General features: G+C 32.5%; 1 protein-coding gene across 1 annotated transcript in view; it reads right to left on the bottom strand.

The window, feature by feature from the left end:
- Window positions 1-22,893, bottom strand: part of Gyc32E (Guanylyl cyclase at 32E) — a 243,396-nt gene that overhangs the window by 169,873 nt on the left and 50,630 nt on the right. The window contains exon 4 of the mRNA XM_085949885.1: window positions 15,889-16,071. Coding sequence (XP_085806011.1) covers window positions 15,889-16,071 — 183 coding nt within the window. The remainder of the gene's footprint in view (window positions 1-15,888; window positions 16,072-22,893) is intronic.

Here is a 22,893-nt window from a genome sequence, read left to right on the forward strand (position 1 = left end):
GTTCTTTTTATCTTGTAATTCTTGTTATATCCTTAGCCTACTAACGTGAGGGTAGTTTTATAATTAACCACGAACAAATCTGAGTGACCTCGTCGTGCCACTTAATGATATTGCATCACTCGCAGCTTACCGCAGAATTAATGAGAAAAAGAGAAGATCTGAACCCCCATGCTTTAAACGATTTCTTTTTTGCACAGTATGAGAATAATTTGACGATGATTGCAAAGAGTAAATAGTAGAACACCACAATTTTTAATTTTCACTAATAGAAAATTGGGTATTTCTCAGTGGCGAAGGATGGAGGTAGGCTGTTAAGATCCGTAATAAATAGTGCATATTAAACTTCGTCATTCATATGTATTTGTTTTCATTGAAATAAAACTATAATTTACAGATGATGTTAGTTAGTTTTTAAAATTCAATTAAACCCTGTGAAATCCAAGCCATAATAGATAATAGTCAAAAAATACTCGTCTATCTATAAAATATCTAAAATGTTGCAATTAAATCATACATAACTTTGGATATTTTATACATAGAATAATATTTTTCATCTATTATAGTTTGGTTTAGGTAGGGTTTAATGAATTTAAAAAATGAACCAACAATATGTTTAATAATTATGTATTCTTAATCCAACGAAAAAAAAAATTGAATGAAAAAGTGTGCATAATTTTGTCATATTATATCACGCAAATATACCAATACTATTGTGGTTTGGTTTAGGCAGGGTTTATTTGATTTTTTTAAATTGGCCAATACTATCTGTAAATTGTAGTCTTAGGTTAATAAAAACAAATACGCATGACTGAGAAAGTTTAGTGAACACTATTGATATTGAATCATAACAGCTTATTTCCACCCTTCGCCCTATTTCATTTCTTCATGATGATGTTCTTTTTAAATAACTATTATTTTATTCAGCAAATAATTCACAAGATTTAAGAATGTAACATTCTAATTATTGAACATACATAATTTGTAAAGCGCTTCAAGGAGTATTAAAAGCCATTTATCAGTTAAAATTTCTAGCAATTAAGTATGACGCCTTTCGCATAGTAGTCTATGTGCATGGGCGCGATACCCGAGAGATGCGAGTTCGATTTCTGTGGGGAGTCTTACTTTTTTCAAAAAGATTTTTTCTATTGGTTATAATATATTTTCTGAGAAACGTTTTCAAAATTAAGTATGTTCAATAATTGGTGTTGTTGTTTAATAAATTTGTAACGCATTACTATCAAATTTAAAATATTTTTCAAGTTGAAGAATAACAATGGAAGAATTTGGTATATCACAGCCAGTTTTGATACTAGAAAGTAGAAACAGCCTACTTGAAATTGAATATACTTTTATTATAAATCCTTTTTACTACTTCACAATTAGGTACACTTACAAAACCAATCTCGGGTTCTTTTATATTATAATCCGGTGACTTAACTACCGCAGAAAATTATGTCTATTGCAATCATAATTATTACATTAATTTTATTAGTTTTATGTATTATATCTGCTTATTTATATTAAGTATCATCATCACCAACCTGACTCTATCCACTGCTGGATGAATGCCTCTCCAAGCTGATTTCACTTCTCTCGGTCCCGTGCATTGCGTTGCAACGCACTTCCGTAAAACTTAATCATTTCATCGATCCAACGGCCACTAGGTCTACTTTGCGGACGTTTTGTACCTCTTGGGTACCACTGGATGACTAGATTTGCCCAACAATTGTCTTTTCATCGACCTATGTGTCCAGCCTATTTCAATTTGAGGTTTTTAGCGAACTCTATTACATTGCAAGCTCTTTCCTAATCCACTCATTCCTATTTTTGTCCTTTCAGTACACACCATTGTAAATAATTTGCCATTTACCTACACAATAGGAGGAGTTTGGACCTAAAAATACCCCCTCTATGCTTGTTTGCCAAATTATTACTTAAAAAATACATGCATGCTGTCGTAAAAGAAAATATTCCAATAAATATTTTGTCCCTGCCAAAATAATGATGGAAAAACTACAATATTTTTCAATAAGAGGATAAAAAAACTATATTTAAGAATTGTATTAACATATTTTGTTTTTACGAGAAATGGATGTTAGCCACTTGCTCAACCTATTAGGTCCATACTCTGATTCATACACAAATTGAAAAATAAATATGTGTACTTGCCAGACTCAGGATTCTAACTTAGGACCCACGACGCTATAGGCCAAGGCTTAAGCCGCGCGGCCATCGTAGGCTGTTATTTACAACCATAGGGTACGTTTACGTCACCCAAGAATACAGATCATTTTAAGACTAATGTGCTTTATTTTATTCAATAAACAAATTAAATAAAATAGCGCAGGCTTATTAAGGGTTAACTTAAAGTGGACAGTCATTCACTGAATAGATATGTCCCTGTTAATTATATTTTATATGTCAAGGTTTAAACGAATTAGGGTTTAAAAATTAACTCGCATATGACGAGGCATTACTTTGCAAATTTTTAAAGCAAGGTCGCCTGGCGCCAGTTAATAGTAAAATAGCCAGAAAAGATTCCCTCGGTAAATGTTCCAGCGGGCTTTAAGCTTTTATGTTAGAACATTTCAATTATTTACCCCTATAATATGCTATTAATGGCGAGGCTAAGTAATAAGTTTATTTACAAGCAATTTGTTTTCATACATAAAGTAAAAGCGTTATTTTTTCTTTCACTGTTAGTAAAAGTAAACACCTTATTCAGATATTATATTAATAAATCATTTTATTTTGTGCTACAGTTAACCTTGTACTAGAATAGAATTTCCATTATAAGTAGCATTTTATCGCCTATATAAGGTTCTGGCCTTTCATCCGGGTGCTCCTTGTTCGATTCCTGTTACGTCACATTTTTATCAAAAGGTTTGTGATTGTTTCACTTATAATACAAACTACATTACTGTTTCACTACACTACTGTCATTGGACATCATGGCATGTTGTAGATACAATCGAATCGAATCAGTAGAACCGATTAACCAAACTTTTGGCCGCCTGAATAATATCTTTAGAAATGACCTCCCACTGTGCCTAAAGCGCAAAGTGTGCAATCAGTGTATGCTTCCCGTAATCATATATCAGTGTGAAACTTGGATCCTAAAGAGAGATTCAGAAACTTAGAGTATTGCAGCGTGGTATGGAAAGGTATTGCTGAGTAAAACGTGAAAGGACAAAATACGGAACGATTGGATGAGAAAACAGAAACAAAAGGGTTAGCGATGTAATAGAGTTCACTAAAAATCTTAAATGGAAATGGGCTGGACACATAGGTTGAAGAAGGGACAACTGTTGTACAAATCTAGACATTCAGTTGTACCTAAGAGGTACAAAAAGTCTGCAAGGTTGACCTAAAAGCCGCTGGATCGATGGAATGGATAAATTCTGCGAAAGTACGTAGCAACGCAACGCATAGAACCGCGAGAAGTGGAATCAGCTTGGAAAAGCTTTCATCCAGCAGCTGATGATGACGATGCATCAAACGGAGGTATGCATGTCCCCGGGGGTACGTGAAAGATTTGAAGTTTTACGCGTGGTTTTATGAAAATCGGAAAAGTCAAAAATATATATTTCGTGAGAGAGAAAAATTTCCACTGAATTTGATCAATCAATGAATCTAGAGCACCTAATTAAAAAGCTCTTATATGTGACTAAACTTAACCAACTAAATCAACAAAATCAGCGCAACATTGCTCCAAGTGGAAGAAGATTTTGGAAAAGCCTGTAATTTTAGTAATGAAGCAAAGGATATGACGTAGGGGTCGTCGATAGTGTTGTAGATGAAAGACGATCGTAGTTATTCGTGATGATGGAGGAGTGACAGTTTATTTATGATTACAAGGTAAGTACAAGGGTATAATCGGTACAATCGGTACAATGATATGAATTAACTGATAGTATATAGACTGAGATAGTAACGGGCCAGGTATTTAGATTTGAGTGACCTTTCCTATAAATTATTATTCGCTATTTATACAATCAAAATAATATTCTTTTTGTTAAAATAATCGAGTCAGCTATTATCTGGCGTTTGCGTCAATGGATGACTGACTAAGTGAAAAACGGATTTGCGGAATGTATTATTGCGGTCAGCTCCTTACCGAATTTACTATAATTTGACATTACGGAAAATAGATATTTAATTTGTAATTTTATACCTCTATAGATATATCGAGTTTTATAATATATCCAAATTTAACTATACTTAATAATGCACGATACTGACGTTACGGTACTGACCCATTGTCGTTACTCAATATTATATCTCGAAGTCCGTTTACTACAGTTAGAACATAATTGTGTTGAAACATCCGAAAACCTTATACTTACAAAAATTCTAAGTATTTTTTAACATTTTCGCTCACCCCAAGTGCACTTACTTCAGAGCTGAATAAAATTTTAATTAGCTTCCGGCAAAATGTTGGCAGGCTGTTCGAATAAATTATTAAAGTATCACAACCCTCATCATTTTTTTTTAGTTAACACCAAATTTTAAAAATATCTCAAAAAGTCATGTGAAGGGTATATTAATTAAATTGTATTGAATAAAAATATGATTAAACTTCAGAGATCCAGTGTATGCTTTGGATGACTACTCCGTTTTAATTTCCTTAAATCTTTTTAATTAATCAAATTAGTTAAAATCCGGTTCTAAATAATACTATGAGAGGATCAGTCCTCTCAAACATTAAGCTCTATGTCCTGTCTGGAGCTAATAGAGAGAGAAACGTAATGTCGCATTCAGGTAAATTGAAATGGTATGGGTTACGGGCACAGTCTTAGATTATAGAAAAATATAGATAAAGCTATTCCATGTGTTTGTTCTTCAAAACATGATGAACTTTTTCACGCATTTGCCTCGCCCCCTTCACGCTTCCTCCGCGCAGTATTATATTACATCATGGGGTTGCTACCAAAAGTTGGTAATTCTTACGTATTTTGAGTTAATGGTCAATTATATGTATTCAGCTAATGAATATATATGCCAAAAAAAAAATTAGATTTGATCCAACCACGGAGAGGTACCTTTTTAGGTAGGTAGTCATAGTATTGATTAAAGTTGTACCTGCTGGTTTTCAATATTTATGGTCATGGAAAAAAAATTAATCGATATTTACCAATAGTGTTGAACCTTTAACAAATGTCGGTACATAAAAAGGTTTGTAAGACCAATCACGGTATTTTTATAATGATAATTGTCGTTAAAATATAGCATTCCAATTTTTAAAATGATATGCCAAAAGTTTTTAACTATGCGTACAAAGTGTTTTAATATAAATTGTCAATCCATTCTGTCATCCCTGCGCATATATTATATGTACAAGGCGGCTATCAAGGGTAGTTTATCATATTTATGTATAATTGTTAGAATAAGTTAATTGTCAAAAGTACTGGTATATTTTAACAGCGCCTCTCTTGGTTGTGTTAGCTTTTAGAGCAAGATAAACAGTTTTAACAGTTTAAACGGTTAACTTATTGTAACAATTAACCACCTCAATACATAAATATGATAAACTACACTCGATAGCCGCATATAACCGCATTTTGTCTCGAATTAATGTGTTGAAAGATATAAATTACTAGTTATAATATAGTGGATAAAATGAAATATTATAATGTAGTTGATGTAACTTTTACTGAAATAACTGAAATAGATATACTGACAACGGAACCACAGCGATAAGGCTTTCGGTGGTTTTCTTCCTTCGTTCCAATAGAAATGCACACAAAACTATCAATATATGTAAAATATCGTCTGCCAAATTATGTTTATGCTACGACAGATTTTATAGGAGATGTCAAACTTTAAAATGACTATAACTCCGTTTGAGACTTACAAACATTTGGCAGTAACCCACGATACACAAACTATTGTTTGTTCAATGAATCATCATTATCATCATCAGCTGTAGTTGATCTACTGCTAGATGAACGCCTCCTTTAGTTATTTACACTCATTTAGATCTCTAGTGATTGTCTGCCTAGACAACAACTATGCTTTAACCACGGTAAAAATTTAATGAAGCAAGTAAGTACAAATATTTTCAGCTAAATACACAAAGTATATGAAGAAGCAATGATGGGTTAACAACGAATTTATTTCCTAAAATTCGACAATCATATTTTCTCATTATATCTCGAAAGGGGTATACTATATAAAATAATTAGATGAAAAATTTTCATGACTTTCATTAACTCCAATTATTACTATTCTTTATTTCTTTCTCGTCATTTTACATTTTTTGTATTATTATTACAACGTTTTTAATACCTAAGTCGAATTCTTTTTTGTCCGGTGGTTGTTTATCCAGTACAAATCTTGCAATCGATTTTAAACTAACTTCCCGACTAGATAGACATTTCAAACTTTTAGAATATATCATAACACGAGGCCAATGCATTCTTTTAATACTTTTAGCCATCTTTAAGTAGAATTGAATTCATTTTCAGTTAATTCTGTGATGTATGAAAAGTTATTTTGGAAGAAATCCGTAATCCAATCCACTTTTATTGGTTGCTAGAGGTCTGGGATCCTAGCAACTATATTATTAATATATAGTGCGTTACTATGGAAATCAATATGAAATGTCAAAATGACATTTCAGTTTTCTATATTTATTCAGTATTTCTATCAAGTACAATTTTTTTGATCGTTTAAGCTAGTCAAGTCAAGTTTATATGATTCAACAGAAAATTGAAAAACATTGTACATAAAAAGTTCTTTTTATCTTGTATTTATTTTTAGTACGTTTTTCTACACAATTATTTAACCAGTCTTTATTTCATAAGAAAAATAAATCACTAAGTAGTCAAATAATATGTATTGTTCTTAGAAAAAAAAACACACAGTTTCCCGCCCAGTAATAGCGAACGATTTGTCAAAACTCGATAAAAATGTTTGCGAGATCACGTCCCCTGCTTGAAAAAGGTGAAAGCTTTTAGTGGAAAAACATTTCCCAGCGGGTGGACCGACCGCGCTGGAGGAAATACTTAAACCAAACTGGGACGAACTATGAGATATATAGTAGATACGAGTCAAGGGCACGAGTAAGTCAAAACTTTAGATTCATTTATTCTTTTAAAAGTAACACAAATGTTTCTAACCGAACCTAAAGGTTGTCCTCAAAGAAAATTGAGTAGGTTAAGCGCGAAATATATTATGGTGCATGTCGCGTACTATCACGTGACGTCACAGTAAGCTGCCGCTACGGGATAAAGTGTGTAATGTCGTTTTTCTTGGTGTTTAAAATGTTATCAGACTGATGCTACAATCCCGTAGCACATTTTGAGTCTTTAAACAAACTTTGTCAGTTAGCAAAATCTGCCGAAATCTCCAAAACAACAATGAGGTCACTTCAAGCTATGTTGCACTGCATCGACACCAGCATGACTCAATAAACGTTTTTTATTATGTTATATATACCTACTTATTTTTAAATCACATGTCAAAATCGCGTGTTTTTTATTTTTAGTAGTTGGCACTGTGTATTTTCCATAAGAATGTTATCTATTATCTATGGTCTACGGGTTGGGTTCTATTCAAAATATTATTGAATTAACAGAGACTCGTTACTAGGTCACTCTATCATTGTATATTTTACAGAGATCGTGTTCGTGATAGTACGCAACATGCATCTCAATATAATCACAACTTTAGAAGCAAAATAGCTACTCTCAATTTTTAAATGCACAGCAGCCATTCTCTGTAGCGATAAAATTAAGACAAATAAAGTTTTTTATGTATAATTTATACACTGGACTAAGTATCTCAGTATACTCTTTTAATGTACTATAATTAAATAATGTTATGGAGGAATTACAATTTGATGCCTTTTAAAATCAGGCATAATGGTAATTTATTTGTGCTTTATGTGCATGGTCTATATATCTGATGACGTTGATTTTTTTTTCTTGTTTACATATTTATTTATAAACACATAATTTGTTGGTAATTCTAAGTACTTAAATTATCAACTTACCAACTTTTGGCAGTAACCTCACGTTATACTATATATCTACCTTAAACCAAAATAGTTTTTACATAATATACTCATTTACTATCTAATAGTATATAATATAATTTCGTTTCCTAAGTTAATTCAATTACACAGTTATTTTTCTCCACTCCTCCTCAGTCCACCCCTGACACTTAACCCAAAATGCTGTAAAAATGCTGTAAATAATGATTGGACGGCAAATAGTTCTTCTCGTAGGTTTACAAATAGTTTGACCACATAATAAAAAACATTATGCCATACGTTAGATAAGTTGTTCTCAGACGCTAGGAAATAAAATATTATAGACCGTGATAAGAATGACAGACAGTTAGTTCAAGTGGATAATATATAAACCAGGGGCTCTCCAACTATAATGGGTCGCAACCCAAAATTGAGTTGGTTAGCATATTGGGTACGTCGCGGAATATTTTAAATAATAACATTTTTTTATATCTTAATGATCTATGGTATGTAACAAATATTGTAAAAAACCTTTAAAACCCCTAAAAGTAACAGTCTATTAGTACAGTGACGTTCCTAGTCAGAGTACTGTCCTAAGGTAGATTCATTTTACAACGTTTTATTAGCTCGTATTCTTTTTTGTCCGGTAGTTAATTGTCCATTGATTGTTAACTAACTTCCCGACTAGCTAGATATTTGAAACTTTTAGAATATATCAGAACACGATGCCAATGCATTCTTTTAATACCTTTAGCCATCTTTAATCAATTTTGTTTTCTATGGAAAGTTTTTTCAGAAAAATCCGTAAAATGTAAAAGACTATTATTGGTTGCTAAGGGGGTGGTCCTAGCAACTTAATTATTAATATATACGTGCATTACTATGGAAATAAAAATAAAATGTCATTTTGACATTTCAGTATTCTATATTTTGTTTGTTTTTTATTTACTTCATATCAAGTACAAGTTTGAGCATATTGAGCATAATAATTTAACAGAAAATTTAAAAACGTCGTAAGTATATAAAAAGTTCTTTTTATCTTGTAATTATTTAATCTCAAATTGTATGCAAATTTGTTGGTACTAACTTTATTTAATACGTCTATGGTACTAACCGACATATTTTACTAGTAAAGTTATCATTTACTAAAAATTGAGTATCACCAAAGTCTCAAAAGTACGCAGAGGTCCCGCTATTGGGTAGCAAAAAAATAGGAATAATATAAGATGCCAGGATTTTATACATATTATACGAATACCACATCTTCTGCTTCTGGAAAACTGCCTTATGTAAAACTGCCATTTCTCTCAAACTTTGTATTCGTTTCTTCATTTGTCGCACTTTATAATATGCTGACCCCAAGCAACGCATGGCCTGCCCACCATCAAGGAATATCACTGCCTAAGTAGATTATAAAAAATAAGCTTATTGTGGCTACTTTCTACATACTATGTTTATATATTTGGAAAAAAAAACTATCAAATAACGTCTGTGTAAGCTTATTATGATGCGACCAGGTATGAATATTTGGTCAAAATTAATAATCCAATTGGTGCAATTCATTGAAATGCAAAGTAATGAGATAATTTTCCACAGTTTTTACAAAAGCTCCGAGCTTTTGTGTGCATTCTGGTTATAATTAAAAAGAAAAGCAAATTTAGTAATCAGAGCACTGAAAATCTTACTATTACCCGCGTATCAGGATTTTCAATTCTAACTACGAGTATAAGCAAAATGAAAATTCTAAGGTAGAAGAAAATAATATTTAAGTAAGTTAAGAATACTTACAATAATATCATATATATTATTTATATTGGTATTAAATTAATGAAAACCAATAAAGACATATATCTTATGTAAGAACAGAAAGAATTTTGCATCACTCGAAAGTAGATTTAGTGTAACCACTGTAAAAGAGGGGTGATGTAAGTGTACGGGAAATGGCTGAAAACTTGATATGATTTCGATTCGAAAGACAGGTATATCTTTTTGATAAACATATTTATTTAAGTATTTAAGAAAACAAAACATTGTGGGTATAACAAATATAAATTCAGGATGTTCACAACATGAAATTTACATTATAACAAAATATTACCCTCACGAGAGGGAACAAAAAAAAACATTTGTATACAGTAAAATAAAGTTAAAAAAACAAAATACACAGCACATCACTAAAAATGTCTATGTCTTTGGTGAGCGCATTGACTAGCCTTGCACCCCTCTCGAATGGTGCCTGATAGACTTGACAGGAGGAAACGGTTCTGACTCAGAATAGGTCATGGATAAATGGTAATTATACACAGTTTTGGAACGTATTGATGGGACTTAAGGTGAAGTCTTTACTGAGCCTTTTTTAAAAAGGTACCTAGCGGAAAAATACGAAGCTTGCAATTTGAGATATTTTTTTGATAATTTACAATTTCAACTGTATTATTGAATAAATATGTATCTGAAAACATTAAAAAAATATTTTTTATTTGAAGTCAAAGATAAACTTACAATTGTAAAAATGTAATAAAATGTGAATTTGTTGAATCGGACCGCACCCTATTATTACATATATTTTATGGTCATATTTATTATTAAAATTTAGTTTATTAAGTTGTGAATTATTAAGTCGTGAAGCCCTATACAGAGATACAAAAGCGGATAATGAGGTGGTTGACGTACGTATTGATGAGCAAGAGCCTGAAATACTTTTTAGTGAAGTGATAGAGGCGATAAAGAGACTAAAAACCCACAAGTCACCAGGTGGCGATAGCATAGCTGCAGAAGCATTAAAAAAGGTCAATGATGACGGAAAAAGAATCATACATCAATTATGCAACATGACCTGGAAAAGAGGTGTATGGCCCAAGGACTGGACAGAGTCAATTTTAATCCCCCTGCACAAAAAAGGTTCCTCACGTAAATGTGAAAACTATCAAACAATCTCACTTATTCCACATGCAAGCAAGATCTTATTACATATAATCAGCAGACGTCTGAAGCATTTCATCGACCGACAAATACCCAAGGAACAAGCAGGTTTTGTTATGGGCAAGGGAACTCGAGAGCAAATTCTGAACATCAGACAACTAATTGAAAAATGCAGAGAGTTTAATACCCCTATGATGTTATGCTTTATTGACTACCAGAAGGTATTTGACTACGTAAGATGGAACTGTATGTGGAAGGTACTTCTGGAAATGGGAGTTCCATCACACCTTACCTGTCTCATCAAAAACTTATATAACAATAGCCACACAAAAAAGAGAGCAAATAGTGCGTTTTCTGAGAGTTTCCGAACCGAGAAGGGAGTTCGTCAGGGATGTGTTTAATCTCCCCAGTTATTCAATATAAATGGAGAGCATATAATGCGAAGAGCCTTAGACCATTGGCAAGGCGGAATAACAATTGGTGGCCAGAAAATAAATAACTTAGGATTTCCAAATGATACCACATTAATCGCTGCTGATGAAAGAGAACTCACAGAGCTGCTACACCGGGTAGAGGAAGAGAGTCACAAATACGGCCTCCTTATTAATAGGAATAAGACCAAGTTAATGGTTGTTGATCGGGCCAACCTTCTACCAACACCAAGTACACTCCAAAACCTCAAAACAGTCGACGAATTTGTATATCTTCGATCGACCATCAGTGGAAAGGGCGGATGCAAAGCGGAAATAAGAAGGCGCACACAGATTGCAAAAAGTGCGATGACACGCCTTATTACTATATGGAAGGATCGGGGAATTTCGATTGTCACAAAAATGATGCTTGTGCAAACATTAGTGTTCTCGATATTTCTATACGGAGTCGAGTCGTGGACCCTGAAGACAAGAGAACGGAAGGCAATTGATGCTTTTGAGATGTGGTGTTGGTGCCAAATACTTCGCATTTCTTGGACGGAGCACAGGACGAACCAGTCAATCATCCAGAGACTGAAGATAAAGGAACGGGTCTCTACGATATGTCTGAGAAGAATTCTGCAGTTTTTTGGACATATTGTCAGGCGCGGACCGGACAACCTGGAGAGACTGGTAGTTTTGGGTAGCCTCCAGGGAAGGCAAAGCAGAGGAAGAGCGTCTGCGCGATGGAGTGGCCAAGTGAAAGAGCTGACTGGGGGCAGCATCCATTCTGCCCTGAGAGAAGCGGAAGATCGAGAAGGATGGAAAATCTTGGTCGCTCAAAGGATGGCGAAATTTAAATGTGGTCACGATCCTCAGCCATGAATGCACGACCAAGAAGAGAAAGGCTTCGCCTTAAGATTGCAACACACTCTCTCGACCCGAACAAAAACTCGCCTGGGGAAGTTACATTTTAAATCGGGGTACTTATTAACGGCAACAAAGTGGAAGCGCACTGATATTTTTCAGGTATAAAATTCAGAAGCGCTATGTTACCGCTTTCGTTGGGAGAAAATGAAGCTTGCTTAAATGCGTAAATTTTAATCAATAATCAGATTGTAATAATACATCTATTGACACAATTAATACATCATTACAATGGTCACATTACCTACCTGTCGTTAATATTTATTACGAATCAATGTCAAATAATGGTTTTATTTTATCTAATTTGAACATTAATAAGCGTTTCATCTCGAGTAAATGCTAGATGTCGAACCGTGTTATCCGATTTATTCTGCCATCTGTCATTTGAATAAATAATATTCACCGCCATAGTGTACACGTACAATTTATTTACCGGATACAAAAACTTTGTGGTAAGATTCAAAAAGATTAATTAGCCCTGATCTAGACAATAAATTTCTTCACCCCATTTCTTACTACTGAAAGGGAAAAGCCACTTTTTTGATTTGTCATCAGTTATAAGAAATGTGCTTAGTTTTGTCTTTTTCATCTACGATTGTGAACAATGTGTATACAAGATGGATAAGAAATGTCATATTTATCTGGGTTTATTTGAAGGATACTAGTAGGTACTAATGTCTCTGTATATGAGAAGGGGACAGTATATAAACTGATCAAGATTTTACTGTAAATATATCTAAAATCAGTGACGTGCTGCCCTGAGACATACTGAGAATGCCACCAACCTTAAATTTGAGTCTCAAATTGTATGTAATTTTTTTATTTACATTTACATACGAGTATCTTTGGCTACCCAGACAAATATCTAAAAACTGTCATACAAATCATCAACTTAGTACGAATGCGAGCATTTCCACGAAACATACTCTCGGCGTTGTTTTTAGGTAGGTACACGTACACGTATGAGTCTCTGCGCATCTATTCTATACACAAAATTGCTATCAGCCGCTATCGACGGCTATTGAGGGTAGTTTATTATATGTATGTATAAGTAAGCCTTCTTTACTGTCAAAACTGTCTATCTCGCTCTAAAAGTTAACACAGCCAAGAGAGATGCTGTTAAAACATTGCAATCAATGTCGCAATTACAACTAACTTATTGTAACAATTGTAATATCTCCATATATAAATGTGAAATACTACCCTCGTTAGCCGCCGATAGCGGTCAATAGCAGTCTTGTGTATAGAATAGATTCGCTGGTAGCTTTAAAAACACCCTTGTGAAAATTTCGCCAATGCGATAAATTGCCACTGAGTATTACAATTAGACAGAAAAATATGATATGTTGACATAATGTTTTATGCTTCCAGTATTATTTTAAACTATGCCTAGCATACATAGCCTGTATAATCACATTGTATGTCATTTTAGACTAAAATATCAGTGCAAACTTTTGCACGTGCAAACCTTTCCACGTGCGGGAATTATAGTCGTATGCAAAGGAATTTAAGAACTTTAAATGCCATCGGTGACACACATGTGGCGTTTTTAACCGTTCCCGAATAGAAGAACCTGTCGCCCTAGATGCATATTGCCTGACTCTACATATCACAAAGCAAAGCAGCGGAGCTGTCACGTTACATCAATGTAGCTTTTGGCGACCTCATTTAAGTGTCTCTCATACAGAATGCATTGCCAAACCCTACGTGTGCGCCATCAGTACGTCGCTGTTGGTTTTGGCAAGTCTGTTTCCAAATATAATGTAACTAGTGCATATAATATAATATTTTTATTGGTTTCGTTAATATATTTGTATTATTGTGAACGTAACATATAAATGTCTTTCAATCAGTATGTTTTATCACCGAGTGAAAATATTGATTAAGTCTTATATTTTGGAATTCCGATTGAAATTACTTTTGACATCCGATAAATACAACAATTTAAAAAAAATCTCTTTGGAGCAAATTTAGAGCAATCCGTCAATTACGACAAAATGCGTAATTTCATTTAATTTTGAAAAATATAATAGTCAATTTAAAGGTAGATGTCGTTTAATCAAAAAAAAAAATCATTCCTGTGCATTAAAAAGATTCCGTCATTATTCAAAATCTATATAGGTTATTTAATGAATTTTGAATGGGAACCGCCAGATTATGGAAGTTAAATGTAATAAGTTGAGTAAAAGATATGATTTATTAAATTATTAGCAAGTCTAAGTACGTTATAAAAACTAAATAATGGAGCGATCCGTAACGTCGGTTAATAATAAATGAATTTAATTGATCTTAATTTAATAAACAAAATCCGATAGCCAAAACTGTATAGTATTTTGATAAGCATTTCATGTAAGAACTACTAGTTAATATCGTCGTAATTAAGAAGAATACTTGTAAAAGCACATTGGAACGAATCCAGTAATTACAGGTCAGTACAAGTCCCGTCGGGTGTCGTATTTTTTTTAAAGATTTTTTCAAGGAGGTATATGCATGAGAGGTTTTCAAATTGTGTATTTTCGAAAGCTGTTATATAAAAAGTGGAGTGATGCCACGCGCCAACTTAACCACTAGATGTTGGGTTTACCCCCCTATGCCACCATGCGTCCCTTGCCGGCTGTTTTTCACACTTTCTACTGGAAAAGTATGTTGGAGTCAAACGCAATGGCCATATATTTTAGGGGACAGATAGTATTAGCGATTTAGTGTACAACTAAAATTCATATTAGATTCAACATAGATAATTTTGAAATCACTTCTGGGAAAATATATTATAACCAATAGAAAAAAGCGCTTCAGAGAGTACTATAAAAGCCATTAGTTAAAATTTGTCGTAATTGAGTATGGTACCTTTAGCATAGTGGTATATGTGCGTGGGTATTGGCTATAATATATTTTCTCAGAAATATTTTCAAAATTATGTCAATAATAACAATTAGAATGTTATACAGTCGAACTTGGTTATTACGATCACGGAAATAGCTAGATCTCAGATGTAACGAGGAAACTTTCGTTGACATTTTAGTTTACGATTTTCTCCATACATTTATTCACTTTTATAACGAGCTACTTCTCGGGTATACCGAGCAAAACTGTTAATGTGTCGATCGTTTAAAAACAACATTTTTGACCCTAAACAATAAAATCCGACCGCCGGGGTCGGATTACGTTTATGACACTAGTTAAATGTCTAAGTACCTACTTGGTGTTTTCGCCGATAACATTGAAAAACTATCCACGCATATGGTTGAAATTTTATTTAAAAAATCCAAGCTTTGTGAAGTCAGTAGGTACTTACTAGCGCCGGCGGCTCAGCACTTCATTACAATAAACAATTTCTTTTGTAGTTTATTAATGCCATGCTTGTTTCGGGTATTTTTACGATGGTTTTCAGATTTTTTATGTAAAATAGAACGTGGCGCGAAAAATGTTATATGACGAGTAATGCTTATAACGAGCAAATTCAGTTGTTTTGGTTCCATCTTCCTCGTAATAACCATGTTCGACTTCTTGTGAATTATTCGTTGCATGAATAAAAGTAATTATTTCGTATTATATTAACAAAGAGAATTTTAGGAAACTGTATATAGGGTGGAAAGTTGTTCAGATGTCAGTATTTACTTGTTAATATTTAATAGGGTCAGTATTTCATCTTACCTTAATAGCCTCCATTTGATTACTGCCCCAAGCAGGCCTCGACCCGGATACGACGGCAAACTTGGTCCACTGAAAGGCACGCAACAATGCCACGACACTCTTGGAAACTTTGCTTGAAGGGGGTAGAGTCCTCGCGAAAGTCCTGTACACTCTCTTTTCACTGACGACCGTCTCGGAGCATTTCTGTAATCGAAAAATACGCACATTCAATACTGGCTGAGTTAGTTTACATTTTATTTGTTGACCTTAGATAGTTTACACGAACAACCCTTGTGACTGCATATGTGTGAGAATGTGTATCTGTGTGAGAGAGGGATAATTTTATTACGCGTCTGAATCTACGATTCTACAATAAAATTAATAATACACAAATATCTGTAGTACGTAGAAGGTGATTAAACATACTTTCATGAATAATTGAGATGCTGGGAATTTAACAGATGCAAGTACACTACGAGTATTTATTTTATTCGACGAATAATTCACAAGATTTGCAAATGTAACTTTCTTAATTCATAATTTGAACCTGTAGCCACTGTATTCGGGCCGATGTCCTTTACCAATTAAGTTACGGGTATCTTATCTAATTACGACGAAATGAACTAGTAGTTATTACAATAAATGCTCAAAATGTTGAGAGAATTTGGAGCAAACAGGACGTTTTTTTTTATTAATTAAGCCTCTCCATCGATACATTGATTTTAAATACAAAAACCGATATACAAAATTAACGCCATTTGATAAGTATATTATGATAAGTTATTACTTAATTTCATCGTAATTAGATAGGATGCCCGTAGCTTAATTGGTAAAGCATATTAGCGTGAATCCAGTGGATCCCGTCGGGCGTCGTATGTTATGTAAGTATGTCAAATACAAGTGCGCTGGTGACTATTAAGGACTAAAAAAAAGAGTGTTCATTTTTTCACATTTTTTTTTCTAGTGCAAGCATTGAGTTTTTAGTAATTTTCTTGAAATTGTACTCTAAAACTTTCTTGCACATTGGATCGGTTTATTTTCTCTCTATCACTTACACATTGAGACATGTGTATAAAAACAATAACCCAATCTTTAGGGAGTTTTAAGTGTATTATAAGTTTTTTTTTCATTATTTTAATAAGGTGTATTGACCTACTTTGGCAATTGTTTAAATTAAAAATAATAAAGTTATTTCTCGCATTTAAACATTTCAAAGAGTGATGAAACCTTTTTGCTTTAACCCTTGAGTAGGTTTTACGCAATCATTTATCGAAAGAGAAAATATCTCCGTCATATTTCAATGACTAATTTGCATAAATATAATATGATAATTTAATTTTTAAATTAATCAAAAAATAATATAACTTTATAAATAGTTAAATATTATTATCACGAGAAAGTGAGTAAAAATAATTATAAGATAAAAAGAACTTTTTATATACAACGTTTTTAAATTTTCTAATGCATCATATAAACTTGACTTGACTTGACTAGCTTAAACGATCAAAAAAATGTGTACTTGATAGAAATAATACTGAAATGTCATTTTGACATGTCATATTGATTTCCATAGTAACGCACGTACATATTAATAATTTAGTTGCTAGGACCCCAGACCCCTAGCAACCAATAATGGTGTCGAAATAACTTTTCATACAAAACAGGATTAACTGAAAATGAATTGAATTCTACTTAAAGATGGCTAAAAGTATTAAAAAAATGCATTGGCATCGTGTTCTGATATATTCTAAAAGTTTCAAATGTCTAGCTAGTCCGGAAGTTAGTTATAAATCGATTGCAAGATTTGTACCGGACAAAGAACCACCGGACAAATAAGAATACGAGCTAAGAAAAACGTTGTAAAATTAACGATTACCTCTTTTATGGGGAATGGAACATCTGGGTGGCAGGAAAATTGGGCGCCGCACTATCGAATGAAGTAAATAGACGTTCGTTACGATTTTATACAGAAAGTAGACGAGGAATTTAATGTCTCTATCTACTACATAGTAGTTTTAATTCATTTTGCTCTTGAAATAACGTTTTTTATTGCGGATTGAGAATTGTCATGCCTGAGGCTTTATATAAAAATAAAAGAATTCTCTTCTCGTTGGAACTTAAGCATATTCACAATTAAATCATTATTTACGTGTGCATATTTAAATTCTTACCATGTATTAAATATTAATATAATAATATATTATGTATTAAATATATATTTTAAGCATACCTACCTATAATTCACGAACACTTATTTATTTTATAATTTCATTCGATTGCGTGGCGCCTAATTGTCCCGGTACCGAATCGTCCTAGACCTAGACTAGAATATTTAGTTTGATATGATTTTTAAAAAACTGCTGAATATTTTATAACTAAACAAAAATTTGAAAAACGTTAAGTTCAAATTCAGAGAAATATGTCTACCGTTCAAAAATGTATATTATATATTATACATGTTCTATTCAAAAATTCTATCTTTACCCTGCCATTTTATGCATTTCACTGAAGTTTATAAAATGAAAATGGGTTATTTTTCCATAATTACCAATGTTTTTATACTCAACTATAATAAAACACATGAAATTTAAAAGAATTAAGATCATTCAATGTTTTTTTTTTAATAATTCAAGTGGAAAATAATATTTGACGTCGTAAAAGTTATAATTAACGATTATAAGCTTTACTGTAACATGGGTAAATCAATCAAAAATATAATCCCACTGGAAAAGCTTCAGTAAAAAAAAATATACCCACAAGTTTTGGCATATCATGCGAAGCTCTGAGGTAGGTCAGAGTCGTGGGTCAACAGCCTTATAATAATAATAACATTGCCTAAAGCTCTAAGGCGAAGAATGAAGCCTTGCAATATCTAACATTTTTCGGTCGGTCTTTATTTATATACCCGTCACTGCATGACGTATTTGAAATTGGCTAGGAAAATTGTTCGAGTTTATGGCAGGCATCAAAAGTATACTTGGGTATTATATGTAGCTAATATTATTTTTTTATATATAAATGATGCCACAGATCAACGATTGATGTTGTTATGGTGTCAAGTGCACGCAATTTATATTCTTTGTAAGTTTTAGAACCCTTCTTTGGTATACATTAATAGCATCATTATCATCACCATTATCATTGGAAACATGATAGACAAGAGTGGATTGAAGCTACATACAAGAACTCTCTAACTGTTCTACTACAAAATTACTACTTTCCAATTTTCCAATTTGATACTGTTATTAGAATCTCTATCTGTTCAGCTAATGTTTGGCGTGACACAATATCTTCTGCGACGTATAAGACTTAAAAATTAATTCAATAAAGTTGGTTAAAACTTTATCACCTACCTATTAGGTCAAAGATCATAATAAAAATATATAACACACAAATAATTATGAATAGTTGAAATGATTGTAAAAAAAGCCCTACCTTATCAATAATAATACTCTCGATAAGGGTATAATAAATTGTCAAAATCTAATAATACTCGTCTCGTAGATCATTAGTAATTATAAACAATAAAAATACTAGGCTCAAGATGTGTAAAATCGTCCATTCTAGGAACAATGGTAACGTATTGGGAATTAATGAAGTTAACTAATGAGATATATCTATGATATCAGTCTTTAAAAGTTATTCTTACATGATACCTACTTTTTTATTATATTATTTTTTAAATATAACAAATCCACAAATAAACCCACCTTTTAATATATATTATATTTATACACACACGTATACATACTTACATCCACATACAATCTATTAGAACTTAATAATATTATCTTTAAATTTTTGTACTACTCGTAGGGTTCAGCAGGTGAGCAGGCCCTATTAGTGTTACGGTTAAGAAATTAGTGAGGCCTTCCAGCATAAAAAGGTTCCTCTACCTTGATTTGTACCAACAAACTATTGCCATGATAGTCGTGAGTAACAACTGATAGTAAAACTTCTGAAAAACAATTGATTGAAAAACTTAGACAGGAAAGAGATTTTGAGATTACTTGAACAAATTATTTGGATTATAAAATAGGATTTTTCTACATCTTAGATATTTTATAACACATAACGAAATTTTATACACTCTATCGTATATAATATTATAGTCCAATAGTATTAAAAATAAAATGCTTATGTATTTATATCTTTTTATAAAAAGCAATACCATGTTTAGGTCTAATTTCACGAATAAATACAGTGATATTATAAAAACTAATCCTAACCGATATTTTTTTTAATATTATGTTAATACTAATGACTTGAGTTTCACAAAAATGTCGCTTTCTTGTAAGTAAAAATATGTACCAATATACGATATAGTATATTATTAAATGTAATAAAGTATTAGTTATATTGAACTAATTCATTCATACACACCTTCAAATGATTATTTTATTCATTATTATAATGTCTCTAAAGGGTTGACCACAATCTGGCTGAGTAGATATTTGAAGAAAAAAATCTTTTTTTAGGTAATATACGCCTACGTGATAACTAGACATGTTAAATTACACACACTTTTCTAACCGAATAACTGGATATTTTCTAGAATCATTACCTAGTTACTCAATTAACCGTATTATTTTTTTGATTTTAATAATGCCAACTAGATTAAAAATCTACAATATTCTTTGCGATGTTGCTTAATTATTTTTGCACATATCAAATGTATTAATTTACAACAACAGTTTTTTAGTTAAGTTTCATTGATTGATTACTGCCGTTATTATTAATGATTGTAAAAAAAACACACCTTTTATATTAGGCATCGATATTATATTGTGAAGTAAGTAACTACAAAATACTGAGCTGGCGCATTCACAGAATTATGATACGAAGTATATTAATTACACAAACAAGTAATAGTCTTATAATATTGAAATATTATACCTAATATGCGTTGTTTGTAATATATTTTTAGTTCTTCTCCTTCTCTCTCTATTTTTGCTGGTTTCCCTAAAAAATAAGATCCTTTCGCGATTCATTAAAATCAGCATACCTCCAATTCACTCGATCTATAAATTGTAATTTTCTTGAACCTTTCCTAAGCTGAAGCAGATTCTGCTGAAGACTATACACCAGTGGTTCTCATGTGCAGCCACCAGAGGATTTTGCTGCGGCCACCAGTGTTTTACAAAATAATGTTTCAAAAAAATATTTATAAAATTGATTGAATACACATGTAACGTTTGAGGCTTTCGCGGTTGTTTTTTATCGTAGTAGATTTTTGGGTTTCCACCGTGTGTTCTTCTTCCTTCTTTACACTCGATGGATACAGGACACAAATTTGACTTTGAAACCAAGATATTGGGTCGGAATAAAGGATATTTCGCACGATTGGTAAAGGAGGCCATTGACACCCATAGAAACTCTGAAAATATTAATAGGGATGATGGATTACGGTTAAAAACGACATGGCTTCCGGCACTATCAGCAAAAACCAATATTCGAGCTGGTATCCCTGATCGTAACGATTGACAGATTACTCTGAGCAACGTTTGCTCTTAGCTAATCGGATTCCTTATAGAATTCTTAGAGCAACGTTTATATTCACATACATACACTACATTTTCATCATAAAATATATCATTTCTTGATAATGGCCTCTGCAACGAGCCCGAAATGTTGAGTAAAGAAGGAAGAAGGACACACGGTGGAAACCCAAAAATCTACTACGATGAATACACATGACTTGTCTTAAATTTCTTTCCACGCTCAAATAATGATGACTTCACATTTTCAGATTATGACAAAAATTAAATTCCATAGGACTATAAACGAGATTAACATCATTTTAAGTATTTAATTTAATTAACTGGGCTAAGGTTATGCATTATTGCAAACGAGTCATGACCAAGTACTTAAAAACCATTTTAATAATACCACGGGTGAAAAAATTTATACGTTGAACAAGGATCAAATAAATTCAAAGAATTGGCAACAATTACTTTATTGCGATATTGTCGATTTTTCCTACTAATATATACTGTGAAAGATCATTCAGTGTAATGCACTTCATAAAAAAAATATCGAAGCCAGTTGACAGCTGATGTAAACTTAGAAGCAGCCATGCGGTTCGCATTGGAAAAAAGGAGTATTGAGGAATTTCCATTTGCATTATTTTTAAATAAATAGATACATATGTACTAAAATATTCAAATGTCTTTTGTGAAATGGACTTGTATATAAAATAAATTGATCCATTTTTTAGTAAATAAAATTTGGCTTTAATTTTTTCAATCACAACAAAAGTGAAATTTGGTGCGGCCACCAGACGTTTCCATAGAACTGTCAATGTCAATTGTGCGGCCACAGTTAAATTTCATGTGAGAACCACTGCTCTACACCCAATGATATCCATCGCTCACCCTTCTTCCTGACTAACTAACTTACGGATAGTGTTATGTGTGAACACGTTAAAAATAAATACTATTAATAAAATTTAACTGTCCATGTTTTAAATATTTGCCTTCTAATCATAGTTTTATACAAATACACAAAATATAGTTTTTTAAGAATAATTACAACGCTGTGTGGTAATGTACTAAAGATAGCAGATATCAGTGGTGGAGTGGTGAGGTGAAGGGTGCTGATTGTGCCAATTTCAAACCATTGGTAGAAAAGACATAATATCATTGTAACATATTATATCAACATAAAATAGAATTAACGCTTTCGCTGCTGAATAGATAATGAGATTTTAATTGCCCCCTTTAAAATGCATGTTAATTACATCGATCGGCCGCCTGGTCATTACGCACCGTGTGCGTCTTCCGCGTCCAAAGTATTAACGCACTTAGTCGATATCAAACATATCAATCAAGCAGTTCATAAATAATCTCTCAATCGAATAATCCTTCCTCACATACTGTATATTATGTCCGCAATAGACATTAAACTATCAAAATAATACAACCATATCATAATTGTATATGAAACCACGATGGCCGGCGGCTTAAGCGTCAGCCTATAGCGTCGTGTGTCCCATATACGAATCCTGGGTCTGGCAAGTACACATAT

The sequence above is a fragment of the Rhyacophila brunnea genome, unplaced genomic scaffold (assembly GCF_057557595.1).
Source record: "Rhyacophila brunnea isolate RB1 unplaced genomic scaffold, BYU_Rbru_1.0 scaffold_22, whole genome shotgun sequence".
Taxonomy (NCBI): domain Eukaryota; kingdom Metazoa; phylum Arthropoda; class Insecta; order Trichoptera; family Rhyacophilidae; genus Rhyacophila; species Rhyacophila brunnea.